The sequence below is a fragment of the Phaethon lepturus genome, unplaced genomic scaffold (assembly GCF_000687285.1).
Source record: "Phaethon lepturus isolate BGI_N335 unplaced genomic scaffold, ASM68728v1 scaffold6039, whole genome shotgun sequence".
NCBI lineage: Eukaryota > Metazoa > Chordata > Aves > Phaethontiformes > Phaethontidae > Phaethon > Phaethon lepturus.
The window spans coordinates 39,902-54,368 of NW_010562637.1; the positions used below are offsets into that span (position 1 = coordinate 39,902).

At 50.6% G+C, this 14,467-nt stretch overlaps 1 protein-coding gene across 1 annotated transcript; it reads right to left on the bottom strand.

Annotated features, from left to right (window-relative positions):
- Positions 1 to 2,288: 2,288 nt before the first annotated feature.
- Positions 2,289 to 14,202, bottom strand: NAGPA (N-acetylglucosamine-1-phosphodiester alpha-N-acetylglucosaminidase; the record flags this gene model as incomplete). The annotated part of the gene is made up of 11 exons (XM_010294326.1): positions 2,289 to 2,468; positions 3,307 to 3,466; positions 4,067 to 4,127; positions 4,311 to 4,442; positions 5,603 to 5,731; positions 6,081 to 6,128; positions 7,258 to 7,466; positions 8,313 to 8,441; positions 8,773 to 8,881; positions 9,442 to 9,581; positions 13,717 to 14,202. Coding segments are annotated over 11 exons (1,783 nt in total), but the record flags the coding sequence as incomplete, so codon positions are not given.
- Between the last annotated feature and the right edge of the window lie 265 nt (positions 14,203 to 14,467).

Genomic DNA, 14,467 nt, shown 5'->3' on the forward strand with positions numbered 1-14,467 from the left:
GGACTCTGGTTTTGGGTGCTGAGCCAGAGTTGCAGCAAGGCCCTCCCCGCTCCCCAGCAGTATCCGGGCCGCTGCTCTCCAGTGAAGTCAGTGAGCTCGGGCTGCGTTCAGGTAACTAGCTGGGTATTTAAAAAAAAAAAAAGCTCCTCAGTAAATTGGGGCTCTTCCCCTGTTTCAAATATTCCGTATGCAAAACACAATACCTACCTCAAAGAGCTGTTGCCATGTTTAATGTGCGATACGAGATCTCAAGAGGAAGGGCGCTATGCTGTAGGTACGAAGTGTTGTGCCATTGTTTACAATGAAATATGGCCATATGTGAAACCTTTATCCTTAGCTGTTTTCCCAGGCTTGCACCATCCTGTCACTTACTGGCTCCTGTCCCAGTAGGACTGGGAAAGGCAGACATGGAGCACATCACCAGTGGGCCTGCGTTGAAGGTGGATGTCAGCCTAGACTCGGGGTAAAGCTGGAATGCAGTGAGTCATTTTGGCTAAATGTTTTGCTGTCTTTTGGGTTTGAAAAGGGCTTTTTTAACTGCTGTGGACAGAACGGCTTAGCCTTGTGGAGGGACCCTGGAAGGTGCAAAAGCAGCAGTGCAGGCTGCTTTTCCACTTCCATGTGCCGAGGGTTAAGCTGAAAACCGGCACTCTCACGCTGCCGGCAGGGAGGCACTGGGAGCATGTCCTGGCTGTTTCTGGGCTTCCTCTGTAGTTGCTGTTGGGGGAAGAGCAATCCTGACTGTCATTAGGTGAGGAAATTCCGAGTGACCACAGTCGCTTTGGCTGTGCAGACGTGTTTGCTGCAGAGTTTTGGGCATAGCCTTGTTCACTTCAGCCTTATGGCTGGCTCGTTTGGTTGTATCAATTCCCTTTCACTAGCAAGAAAAAAACATTTAATAAGAATTTATAATCCCAATTTGGTTTATTCATAGCAATTTTTTGAAAATGCCATAATCCAGTCATCTTAAATCTGTAACACTTACTGCAACTCGGAATTCCTGGTAGGAAGCGGTGAGTCCGACTGTCCACTCAACTCAGGTGTGAAACTGCATTTTCCTAGCTCACGCTTCTGTAATATCTGAAATCTGAGCTGAACAATGCAAGGAACAGCTATTGTACTCTTAAGGACTAACATTGACAAGCGCTTGTCAAGATTCCTGCATGCCATTAGCTTTAATATTTTTCCACTATGTTTGTGATGACTCTTACACCTGATTTCTCTCTTGGAAGGCTAAACTGGAATCATGTGGCATGCATTGGCTTTTAATGACATCAACATCCACTTCCAAGCTATTAGTTGGGTATTAATGTTTTTAGCAAGCACTTTCTCTCTCTTGCAGCTGTCTTCATTTTTATATATTGAAGGCCTCATTTTTCTCAGCCAAAAAAAAACCCCAAACATTCTTTAAGAGCACACTAGCAAAATGCAGAGTTCTTTGTAACGGGTTACTTGACAACAAATGTACTTCGTTACAGTATCGGTAGGTTCTGGTAGGAGCTGTACATTTCTGTATGTTGGAAATAAAAGAGCATCTTTAAAGAACGTGTCTGATGCAACTGTTCTAACTCTAGTAAACTCTGAAAATTTCAGCATGTGTGCCTCTCTTTACCCACAGAAATGGAGATAAGTCTTACTTGTACTCAGTTATTCCTTTTTAGTTAAAAAGTTCTTTAAATTTTTCCTGTAGATGCAGCATTTTTTGTGTATTTCATACCACAGATTAGGCTGGTACAACACACCATCCTGCAGTGTAGCTGGTTATTTAAAATAAAAAGGGCCCACTGGGTTTGAGTGGCCAACAGGGATTATAACTGGGAAAGGATCACGCCTTCCTTCTTCAGCTGAGTATTAAGAATTAGTTTCAGGCAGTTATTACTAATAGACTTTATTCAAGTTTCAAATAGTCTTCTGTAAGTAATAGAAAAATAGAATCTTCCATTTACAGCTTGATTTGATGCCAACAGTGGCACAAAAATCACATATCCTTTACTTGGAGAGATAAAAACAGAGAGCATAAAAATGTTAGTATTCAGGCTCAGACAGGCTTTAACCCCCCACCTTTGCAGCATTAAAGTAGCACATTTAAGGCTAGTCTTTCCTCACAAGGAAGCAAACTCAAATATGTTGTGTTTTTTTTTTTTAAATGCATCGTGCAAGGATGTATTCTAGTAAAATGTCCAATTTCCAGCTGAGATGTTCAGGATCTTGGGTTGCTTGAAGTACTTACTGGTCATGGTCCCAGCTGGCTGCTGGCAGCTGTTCCCTCCGAGGAGGGAAGGGCAGTTCTAGCAGCAGGGAGCAAGCGCCGCTGCACGGACGGTCCCGCTGATCTGCCTGGGGTAGGACGAGCCCAGTCCCACGGCTCCATCGTGTCGTGCCGGCCATGCCAGGCCGCTGCTGTCGGAGAGCTCCAGGCTGCGGTACCTCAGTGGCAGGCCACGCGGCCGGGCAGAGCACACCGGCTTCTGTGAGGTACAAAAGAATTAAAGAATGATTTTTTTTTAACTGAAAAGGCTTTTTATGTTGCTGTACTGTACCAAAAATGCAATGCTCATCATGCATGGGTTAGACTAATTCTAGGACTAAGGATTCAGTAAGAAAACATTCTGCAGCCAACACAGGGCTGGTGAAGAAAGTCAGGTGTGAGAAAGCCCCAACCCTGTGTGTCAGCCTTTCAGCCTACCACTGTGGCCAGGTAGAGGAATGCTGTGGTTTTATTGTGTGCTGCATATGTTGCAACATTTTAAAATGGCTTTTTTTTAGTTTTCTAATAGAAGTCTGAGCTTATCAGGGATGGGCAGACAGTTACAGACTACACCATCCTTAAGCCAGCTTCCTTAAGCCTAGCTTTATGCTACAGAGAATTTATATTCCATCTTAAAAATAGTTACCACTGCTCAGGTGAGAAGGGACCTTTCTGAAGTGCCTATGGCTTACATTCCTCACCTGTTTCCCTCAAGTACTGGAGGGAACCAGCCCATTGCCTTTCTGGCTGTAGCTATGGAATTCCCTTATCCACCTGTGTGTGTGGATGCTGCCCCTGTGGCTTGTACAGCCCTGTGGCTTGTGCCCTGCAGCCTCTCCTGGCAACTGATTATACAGTCTTGTTTGCTCAGGCTAGAGCAACTGAAGGGGGGAATCTAGCCGTGTTCTCAGCAGGGCTGGGCCAGAAGCAAGGGACTTCCTTGGACTGAGGTATCTTGCTCTTGAGTCAGGCAGCAGTTTTACACTCCAGGTTTGTAACAGTACCAGGTGCAGAGTAAAATACCTCATCTCCTCTCATCTGGGACTCTGAAGGAGTGCCTGACTCTGGTCCCGAGTATCTTCTGTCTCGCAGGCAGCGGAGGTGGAGGGTTGACTGGCTTCCCCGTTCATCTCCCTCAGGGGGTGGTAGAGATAGTCACCACTCTCATGGTGCCTCTCTGACCTGGCCTTGAGAAAAAGGCCTACGTTTCCCATGGCGCTAATCGTGAGAAGCAGAGCCAAGACAGAGGTCATGGAGATCCAGGTTTTTCTGTCAGACATAAGAAAAATCCACATAAGCAACAGATCTTGACCTGCTTTCACATGTTCCCAGTGTGCAAATGACTTCTCGAGGTTTGTAGTCCCTTCTCTGTCACCACAAGCTTGTGCTTCTGCTCTCAGGCAGGTGAGAACATGCTCACTGAAAGCCTCTGAAAGGCTGCTCTGGCAGCTGGAGCAAATGGATGTTGTTAGCTTTTCTACTTGGTTTACGAGTGCCCAGCTGTGCCCCCAGAGCACAGCTCTGTAGCTTTGCCAACACTACGGCAGTGACCTGTCCTTGTCTGCCTGCCACATATACAGAGCATGAGCGGTCATGGATGAGGGCTTTCAGCTCTGTTTCCATCACTTTGCCTTCCATATCCTCCTCCCCACCCTGAGAGCTGCAGGTGATATGACGAAGTCAGAACACAGATGCTCTGGGCAATGAAGCAGCAGGTCTGACAGACTGCCCTGATGTGAACAACAAAATCGCACAGTGAGCGACTCCGTGGGCTCGGTGTGTACGTATGCATGTATACCATGAGGATTACACACTTACTCTGACAGAGAGAACTTTTCTTTGCTCCTTCCCTTATTCTGGGAAGCCAAACACCGCCCAGCTGGAAAACAAAGAGAGGAAAGAAAGGCAGTGTTGGCGGGGGGGAAGGTGTAAATTCCACTGAAAAAGAGTAAGCTTAGGTCAGATGACAGCCACCCAGAGCTGATAACTAAGCAAACAGAACATCATGCACCAAAGCTGTTCTTTTATTTTAAAGAAACACAACTACTGTGCCCAGAGGTACCTCTGTTTAACTGGTCCTGTATTGCCCATTCATAGGTGATGTTGCAGCTGCCCGTCTCCCGGTCGCAGGGACACGTGTGCTCACATGCGCATTGTTTCTGGCAGTTTGGCCCGTACCAGCCCATGGGGCACTCTAGGGAATTGATTACAAAGAAGTCGGTCACTGGCAAAGTTCCATGTGCTTTGAAACCACCTACTTCACCAGTGCAGCTCCCCTCACCCCCAGCTCAGCCCTGCCTGTCTCCCCAGCTGCACCGGCTCAGTGCTGGGAAGGATGGGAACACTCGGAGCTTTAGGAGAGGCTCAAACCTCACCTATATCTCCCTGAGGTACTCGTGTTGCACAGCAAGCTCTGCCCTTCTTGCTTCCCAGGCGTTTCTCTCCCTGTCACATCCAAGCTATGGTCCTGCTGCTTGGCTTGTAAGCAAAGGTGGAGGGGGGCATCAGCGGCTGACTCCTAAAGGGCAGCAAGTACTCGTGTTTGAGTACAAGCCCCCATGCTCTTTTGGCCATGCTGAGCAGTCGGGGCCCCAGGTTTCCTGCAGCCTGACCAAGCTGTTCTGCCTGCCCGCCCCGCTTCCTCCAACGGCCTGAAAGCACCAACCTTAACAGCGTTAACTGCTGTTAATTTTGTTTACTTCACAGAAAAGATTTTGTAAAATGGGGATCGGGCTGGCGGAGCGTTCCTAGGCTGAGAACCTAGGTTACGCTAACGTAACCATGCACACAAGAAGTCTGCACCCACGCTGTAATTAACTTGCCCTGTCACCAGAGCAAGCTCCTCAGTCAAGTACACGGGGGCTGTGTGCACTTCAGAAAAGCTGGAGTGGTTACACAACCGAGACCAGCGCTAGCTCTGTTAGCACTCGCACATGCGCAGCCAGAGTTCAAAGGCCTTTTGGAGCATTTCACAGTTGCTGACTGAGATCACCTGAAGCCTGGGCTACAGGCAGGCCCTGGTGCAAGGCCCTCAAGCACAGGATATTCGAGTATCTACGCTCACGAGCTTGGAGAAGCAGCACAGTTCTTTGGGGCAGAGACTAGACAGGAGTCCACAATTTTCTAATGAGGAAGAAAATTCCTCTTTCCTCTCTGCTCCCTCTTCCTTTTAGCCAAATGGGGTAGGACAGGCAAGCCCTTAAGAGCCGGGAGCTGGCAGGTTACCCTCCAGCTGTGCCGTTCAGGCCTGAGCCTGCCTGGCAGACCTTGCACTTGCTTTACCTACAAGAGGTGGCTCTGCTGTGACACAAAAGCCTCTCCCCAGCCCAGGCTGTTACTCAGAGCAGCCCTTACCTTGCTCACAGCTGGTGCCATAGTATCCAGCCAGGCAGGAACAGGCTCCGTGCACGGGGTCACACAAGCCACCGTTCTGGCACTGGCATTTCTGGGTGCAAGTGTACCCATAGAAACCGCTAGCACAAGCTAGAGGAGACAAGCAGAGAACTCATCAGGGCCCTTGTTACAAAGGCAGCACTCCCAGCCCATGCTTATACCCACAGGGTAGCCACTGGCACAGGGTGGTGACAGCTGCTCAGAGAATAGAACCTGAGCCTGTGCCTTGAACAAGGAGCAAGGGCTTCACACCAAGCCCATCTTAAGATGCTCAAGCTGCACTTAAACTCATGCTGACAAAAAGAAAGGCACTGTGTAGCCTTTCCCTTCACTGCTCCCTCTTGGGAGCCACCCACCACTGCAGGCAGCTGGCTCTTAGGAAGTGCTTCACACTATTCTTTTGCTGGCTATGAAGATGTGGAGTGGAAGTCAGCATTACCTTCACTGCAGCTGCTGCCAATCCAGCCAGCATCACACAGGCATCCAGCTGTGCAAACACACACAAACAGGCGTTAACAACAGAGAAAGACTTAGAAATAGCAGGAACTCAAAATTAGGAGCTTCTGCTTCTTGGGGTGCCCTCTTAACTTCCCCTGCCTCTGCCAGGGAACCCACAGAAGAGGAATCCTGAACTCACACAGGTTAGGTTCAACTACACACCCACTACCGCTGCCAAACACAGCAGAACCTCCTGCTGATTGGATTTCCAGAGATTTAACTCTGGGTCAACTATTACCAACACCTGTAGCCACTGACCTCTGCCCAGTCACTTCACTGGTGCAAGCTTGGCTGTGAATTCAATCAGGGAGGTAGCAAAGAAACAGGAAAATAGGACTGAGCAGGCACAGAAGAGCAGAAGCTGGGGCTGTACATCATGGCAGTCCCTAGATTCAAAACAACTTTAGGGAAGAGAAGCAATTGCTCACTTGCAAAAATCATGAAGCAGGAGAGTCAAGAAGGGAAGGGGCAGAACTCAGCTGCTTTGTCATACAGCATAATACACTGCCCTTCCCGTCAGCAGATTTACAAACAAACCAGAAGCACAAGCCCAGGGGGCAGAGAGGGAAACTGAGACACAGAGTCTGAAGTCAAGTCCCATTACAGGTCCAGATTCCAGATCTGAGTCCCAGCCTGGCACTTGCTGCTGTCTCCTAAAGGCAAAAAAGTGTTCTGACCATCTCTACTGCTGCTTCAGATGCTGGAGGGAAGGGGGAGAGCAGCTCCATATGCCCAGAAGGTAGGACAAGGGCTGAGGCACACAGCTCCAGCTGGCTTCCAGAGTCAGGGCGTGGGCTGGCCAGACAATCGGTACCTGCAGCCCTAAAGGGCTGGGCAGCCTCTCCAAAGACTGGTGCTCTCTGCAGCGAAGGATGCGGCTGCTGCTGGTGCCAGTCCATGTGAGCTACAGCCCTTCACAGCAGGGTGGGAAAGGACTTCGTGGACCAGGCAGGACTGTGCACTGCAACACACTGAGGCCCCACCATGGTGCCTTGCAGGCAGGTAAGCAATATTGCCCATGTATACGCTGCCCAGGTCCATGCTTCCCCTAGAGCTACCCAAGGGCACCACTGGCATCTCCATGTTAGAGGCCACCTCTGCGCACCACAGTGACTCACAGTCGGTGCAGACGCCGTGTAGGCTGCAGTTGGAAGGGCCACAGTCCAAGATGTCGCAGGCTGGGCCTCTCCAGAAGTCCCCGGTGCACTGGCACACCCCTTCCACGCAGTCCCCGTGACCGCTGCAGTCCGCGGGCTCGCAGGCAGGCTCATGGATGCACATGATGGTCGAGATGCTCCGAGGGCAACGCCACATGTTGTCAAAGGAGCTGGGGATAGAAGGCGGGTCCCATAAAGGGGTGCAAGCACTGTGCTGCTCCCAGCCCTACGTGAAACCAGTTGATATAATCCACAAATTTTCATCCCGATTCACACTGGCAAACAAGAACATTAATAATGGGAAAATATAAACACAAAACTAGATTTGAGTCAATGTTTTAACTGTTAACTTCTATTGGATAGGAGTCATTTCAAACACAGAAGCACAGAAAGCAACACGCAACGTCTCCCTTTAAGCAGTCCCGGCTTCCCTCACTTGGCATTCAACACACCTCTCCTTGAATATTATTTGCTTTGATACAAGCGACATCTTTGCAGTTATAGCAATGCTTGGCTTTCAACTGTCTGACTGCAAACTGAATTTTAAATCCTTTCATATTTACAGTCAGAAATTACTAAAAAGCTAAACTGGAAGGAAAATATTCTCCGGGTACCCTAACGTGAGGCAGGACAGGGCCTCCAAGTCAGTGTTTCTCTTCCCTAACAATAAGCTGTTGACAGATGTCTGCTAATTCCTGTGAATGCCCAGCTCTGGATCTTCCAGTCTAAGAGCTGCTTCCTTATCTCATTTCCACATCAGGCCACTCAGTCATGTCAAACAGCTTTGCTGCATGTCTCAAAAAGCTAAACCATAGAAAAAATATGTAGTCACTAAATCGCTTTAAATTTTAAGAGTCGTGCTCTGCCTCAAAACTTGTCACTTGCCTTTACATTGTGACCTCCCAGCAACGCAGACTGACTCCCTTGCAGAGCAGAGGGGTAGGACTGAGCTCTGCACGCTAACAGGAGCTGCGTGGTTACTTGTGCAGCCCTGGGCATGTGCAGCCAGCACCTACCAGTGCTCAGACGGGTAGCTTGCGAGGGTCCCATTTAAGACCAGCGTTGCAGACCCTCCACCATCCAGGTTGATAGCATTGATGATTCCCTGCTGCTTCAGAAATTCAGCCATTTCCCAGAGGTTGACCCTGTAAGAGTGAACAGTTGTTCATTGCTCATTCACGCTATTTGACTTCAATGAAACTGCTACACTAGAAGCTTGGCGCATCTCCTCAGCGGAAGGGGGGAAGCTCTCCCATCCCAGGGTACGCTCACTCACTGCCTGGAGGCTGCATTAGCCTTTTCTGGCTCTGCCAGAAAGACACCAAACAGCGATGCCTTCAACAGACCTCTCGAGCTCTGCAAGTCTCTGCCTTAAAACATATTACTGGCAGCTGCAGAGTCCCTCCAGTTCCAGTGACAGAATTTAAAGACTGATCTTGCACCTGACCCAAGACCTTACCACAACCCTGGCCTTACCCTCTGGATTCTGTCTGTCCGTCCACATGAACCAAGACCAGCTGCCCCTGACTGTCATGTCCAACCGCAGTCCTGGCTGATATCACATTGATGAACTTGTCGAAGGTTCCTGTGCAGGAGAGGGAATCATTCGCGCACTGGCTGCGTGACAGAACTGGCCATTTAGACACATCTGTCTGCAAAACAGCTCCCAGCAAGGAGCTCATCTAAACTGAAACACAATGAGAAAACAGCCCAGCTTCCTCTTGTTCATCCAAGCCCATCTAGGAATAACGTTTCCAGAAGCACTCTTGTTAACTCATTGTCTGGCACAGGAACAAAGAAGGGGATTCAGAAGCCCTCAGTTTTAAACTCCTGTAAGAGGCATCTACTCTGAATTTCTCTGGACAAGTATTAATTCCAACCATGCCACCACTATTTACAGTCCTTGGCAAATTCTGTTCAACAACCCTGAACAGGCGAGTGCAGCCTCATCTTGCAGGCAGCCTATTTCTTGTACTGCACTTGCCGCAGACTCGGGGTAAAGTAGCACAGAAGAAATTTGGACCTCTTAAGAGAGTTGCAAACTGCAACTAGACAACATAGTTTCCACTGCTACCCCCTCCTTCCAATAGCCCCATCAGAAGGACACACTAGACCCAGGCTGAAGGTAGGCTTTACAGTATTTACCTGTGGTTTGAATTTCACCACACTCAGCCATTTGACTCTGACTGATGTAAACTTCTCCATCTCTTAGGAGCCAAACTACCCCACTCACAAGCTGCACAAAAGGGTTTGCTTGATCCAAGACATCTTCCTCAGACAGGTAACTAGGAAAGAGAGAGCAGGAGGGGTTACCCACAGTCACAGCAGTGTCATGTAAAAGCCTCTTCTGCTGTCAGCAGGCTCCAGAAGCAGGGAGAAGGTGGCTGAATGAAGGCTAGCGACACCCAAAACTAGAGGCCAAGCAGCACGAAACATCACTTCAGCAGCCAGGGTGGGCCCTGTTCTCCGCTATTCTGCACAAAACCACTGTTGATGATGGTCCAAGGCCACTGTGCATGAAACCACTCCTGCCAACAAAGTGGCCAGCGGACCTGAGCCAGCATAATGACAGAAAGCATCTGGCAGAACATGAGGGCAGAGCCATTGCCAAATACTCAGGCATCTATGGAAGCAGCTGTAACATCTTGCTGTTTGTCAGCTTCCATTCTGCAGAACAGTGACACCAAACAGCCTCTGAGAGGGTTTTCAGCAACAGCATCCAGTCTGCCTACAGCTGCACTGCAGGGAAGACATGGCTGGATGCTACCTGCTCCCCTCCGTCTGGGAAAGAGCTTCCTCTACTCTTGCAGACAGCAAAACCTCTCACTGAAGTGTCAGACAGTAAAAGGACTGTTCAGCTACTATTTCCATGATCGGCATTGCGTGTCACTGTGGGCTGTTTCCCAAGGGATATACTCCCCTCAAGAATTAGGGTGCTAAGTAACATCCGCCTCCTCAGAACCCGATGCTAGGTGATGTCTGCAACGGACAGGAAAGGACAGCAGCAAAGGTTGGGGCTGAAGATCTGTGCTTTCCCATTTGGTTTAAAGCTGATTGCTCTGCATACTCCAGATATGTCCTGTGGGAGTTGGATGCTCAACTTTTAGTTTTTTAGTATCCATGACTGCAGCCAAACAAAGCTTCACGCTTTGTAGAAAAGTGTAATTGAAAATACCTGAATGAAAAACATGCAAAAAGAAATCCCTTTGCCCATGGGAAGAGAGCACAAAGATAAAATGAACACAGCTGAAAAAGGATCAAATTGCACAACAGCTTGAGCATGGACTAATCAACTGTCAGCTTTTAAAGCCTACAATTATCCATCACCCGTCTAGGTGGTAGAGGCAGCATCTTTGCTAGGTGGGGCGTAACTATGTGCCCTGGTGCACTGTCCTGCTGATCATGATCTAGTGTGAAAGGGTCAAGTGCAAATTACTTCCCCCGCTGCCCTGACAGACCAAATTATTTACATCAAAACTATTTCTAGGGTCATGTTTTGGAAGCTGCAAAGACATCGAGCAGCCAACAACCCGCACAGCGCAGTGACTCCATTTACCACAGGAAATGCTGCCGGAGCAGGAGAGAGGCAGGGCAGACCTGAGATTAAGGACTCAGCAGTGACCTTGCACTTGGTCTCCTCGGCAGAAGGCTCCTCACTAAGCACACATGTCACCAACTCTGCCAGCCACTCCACCACGTAAATTAAGGCTATAGTTCTCTGGGCTGTCAGGGAATGGCTGCAGGCTAAAGCCCTGGCTTGGTACAGTCAGTTTGGCTTTGCTGAGGTCTGAGGACACGTGGGAGTGGGTTAGCAGAAGGGTGGGGAATGAAGCCAACAGATGCAGCAGCTTCCAGACTGCTTCTCAATCTTCTGAGACCATAAGAAGGACCTCTGGGAACCCTTCTAAGACCTTTAGGGTGCCTGCTGCTGCCAAGGAAGAGTAGCTACCGGGGGCCTTTACTTCCAGCAAGCACAAACAGTCCCTCTGTCAGCTATTCCTCATCAAAGGGTGCTTTGAGCTTTTGTCTCCAGCTGACTCCTCATTTGGGAGTGGCACACACCCTTTCAGCTGGTGCCAGAAAGAGCCTACATAACCGACGGGCTGAGACTGTGGCTCCTAGCAGCCAACAAATGCTGCAGCTCATATGGTGGGGAGCTGGAAATTCTGCAGAGAGCAATGTCTGTGGTCAGCTGTGGTTACACACCGCAGGGCACAGCCTCCAGCACCGACTTCTACAACCACCCTCAGCACAGCAGATAGCTTGATTCAGCCCAAACTGTGGAGGGCGAAAGCAGCGAGGATACCTGGTGCCTCTCACTGGGGCAAAGGGAAGCAGTGTCCTAGCGTGTGTTGGCTGAAGAGCTGTGCTGCTGGCACAAGGAGCTACAGGAAGAGGTCTGCATGCTGCAGAGCAGCAGGGATGATGAGAAGGAGATGGACAGATCTTCCCTAATCACCCACAGAAACAAAACCCTGAACCCCACAATGCCCCAGAGCACTCAGTATCTGCTCAGTGGGGTGGCAAATCCTGTGATGATGAAGGCTGGAAGTCCATGAGCTCTGGCACTAGGAGGGAGCTCTTCCCCCACCCAGGTTCAGTGCCCTGGCAGTACTGGGCTGTGAGCTCTGTGAAATGAAGCGTCTGTGCCAGCTGAGCCTGAACCCTGCAGCAGCATCAGAGGAGGCGGGTGAGTGATAGGGGAAGCTCTGCTGTGGGGTACAGGGCCCCCATCTGCTAACCTGTCTAGGGAGGTGGGCTGGAGGCTCAGATCTAGGATGGTGTGGGGAGACTGCTGAGGCTTCTCCGGCCCCTGGACTGTCACCTCCTGCTGCTCTTCCACACAGGCACCAACAGCAGTGCCAGGAGAAACCAGGAGTGCATCAAGAGCGCCTGCATGGCGCTGGAGGCAATAGCCAAGGGTGGCCCAGGTGGTCCCCTCCTCAATCCTGCTGGTGAGGAGGAAGGGCTTGAGAAGCAGTGGATGGGTTCTGTGGGTCAATATGCAGGAGCACGGCTGGTGTTGACAACAGGAATTTGGCTTTTACAAGGACAGAACCCTCTCTGAGGAATGAGAACCTGACCAAGTGAGGCAAAAGGAACTTCTGTAAATAGGTAATCTGTTGAGGAGAGCTTTAGACCAGGAATGACACAGGAGGGAGATGATCACCCCCAGACAAGTGAGGAAGTGGTAGACCAGGCTGGCAAGTGAAGGTTGCAGAGTGACATGGGCGTAAGAACTTGAAACAAAAAAGTATAAACAAGAAGGGGTCTCAACCATATGCACACAAATAAGCAAATGGTGAGAGGACTTAAGGGGAAGCTCTTGCCCTCTTCCTGGAAAATCAGAGTGGGTGCCTATGTGAAGTTGTGCAGTATAGGCACAAACAGGAGGACTCGGAGGACTCAGAGGTCTGCACAGCTGCAGGGCTACAACCTCACCAGGATCTTGCAGACATGGCAGGACAGTGCGTGTGACTGGAGTGCTGCAATGGATGGATACAGGCTCTTTAGGAAAAGCGGCTGCCCTTTACGTGCGAGAGCAGCAGGAACACCTGGAGCTCTGCCTTGGCACTGACCATAAGCTGGCTGAGAGCTTACGGGTTAGGATTAGACCTCTGGCAGATCAGTGTGGGTGGCATCACAGTGGGTGACTGCCACACGCTGCCTGGTTGGGAAATAGTAGGTAAGACCTTCTGGTCTGGAAAACTGGAAAAAGCCTTGTGTTCACATGCCCTGGTGCTTATGGGGGACTTAACCACCTGTTGAAAGGGCAATGCAGCGGATCACAGGCAATCCAGGAGATGCCTGGATTTCTACTTAAAGTAAATACTTAAAAAAGTAAGTAACTTAAGACAAACTTTTTTACTTTTTTAAAGGGTGGTCAATCATAGGAACAGGTTTGCCCAGAGAGGTTGTGCAGTGTCCACCCTCAGATGTTCAAAATCCAACTAGACACGGCGCTGAGCAGCTTGCTCACCTAACCCTGTGCTGAGCAGGGAGTTGGATGAGGCACCTCCAGAGGTCCCTTCCAACACCAGCGTTTCTGTACTGCAGCCAGATCAGTTCCAGTCCACCCTGCCTCTTCTCTGGTGGGGGGACAGAGCCCTCCCTCCCTTCTGCCATAATCAAGTGTGCCTGTTGAATGTTGGGAGAGGACACACAGGAACTTAAGCAGCTAGAGATCATCAGAGTAACTTATCCCACTTCCCTTCATCCTAGGGAAAAAAGCCAATGGCCAGAGAGATAGCTCAGGGGCGTACAGGTAGGACTTGCCTAATTTCAGCATTCAAAGCATGGTTCTACGCTCAGTGGGAGAGGCCAAGGAGGCAGTGCCTAGACAGTGACTCCTGCCCCAGTGATGCCTACTGGCTCCTCAGGGAGGAGAGAGTGCTCTCCAAACCACCCCCAAGCTCTTACCCGAACACCATGGTGCCATCCTTCCGGATGCCAAACTGAGCGTTTTGCAGGCCTCCAGAATTTCTCACCAGCTTTCCGTTGCTCACAACGTTCCCAAGACACTCTCCGGTTCCCATGTCGAAGTACCCGCCATTCTGGGCCACCAGACACTTCCCAAGCCTTGCGGTCTCTTCCACGGGGGCTCTGCGGTGAGCCCGGCAGCCTCCCGTGCCGCCTGGCTCTAGCACAGAGAAAGTCCTCAGGGGGTTCCTCACGAAAGTGAAGTGGCCGTAGACCACCTTGCGGTCCTCGCCCTCCGGAGGGATGTAAGAAACAAATGTTCTGGTGGTAGCCACGGGGCCACCCGTCCTGTTGTCACTGGGCCAAGCTTCGTGTGTGACATTGCCGTACTTGAGGGGCTGACAGTCTCTGACGTGCCGGTGGTGGTGCCGAGGGCCGTGCCGGGAGGGGAAATAGGGCTGCAGCAGCAGGTCGCTGGGGGGGCTCCTGCAACGAGAAGCTCTGGTTGCCCCAAGGTTGCCCTGGCAGAGCTCATCCGCAACCCTGCGTGGCAGGACACGAGCTGCTCGGCTTGGAGGTGTGGGCGGGGAAGGCCTCAGCGGCAGCCCGGGCCCCACTTCTTCCCCTGCCCCCGGGGAGTCCCCGGTACCGTTGTAACCCACCCCGGCTTAAGGGGGACTGGTCCGCTTACTACCCGCACCACCAAGCTGACCTCGGGGCACCGGCTCGGCGGCGCCCGGCCAAGAGCCCC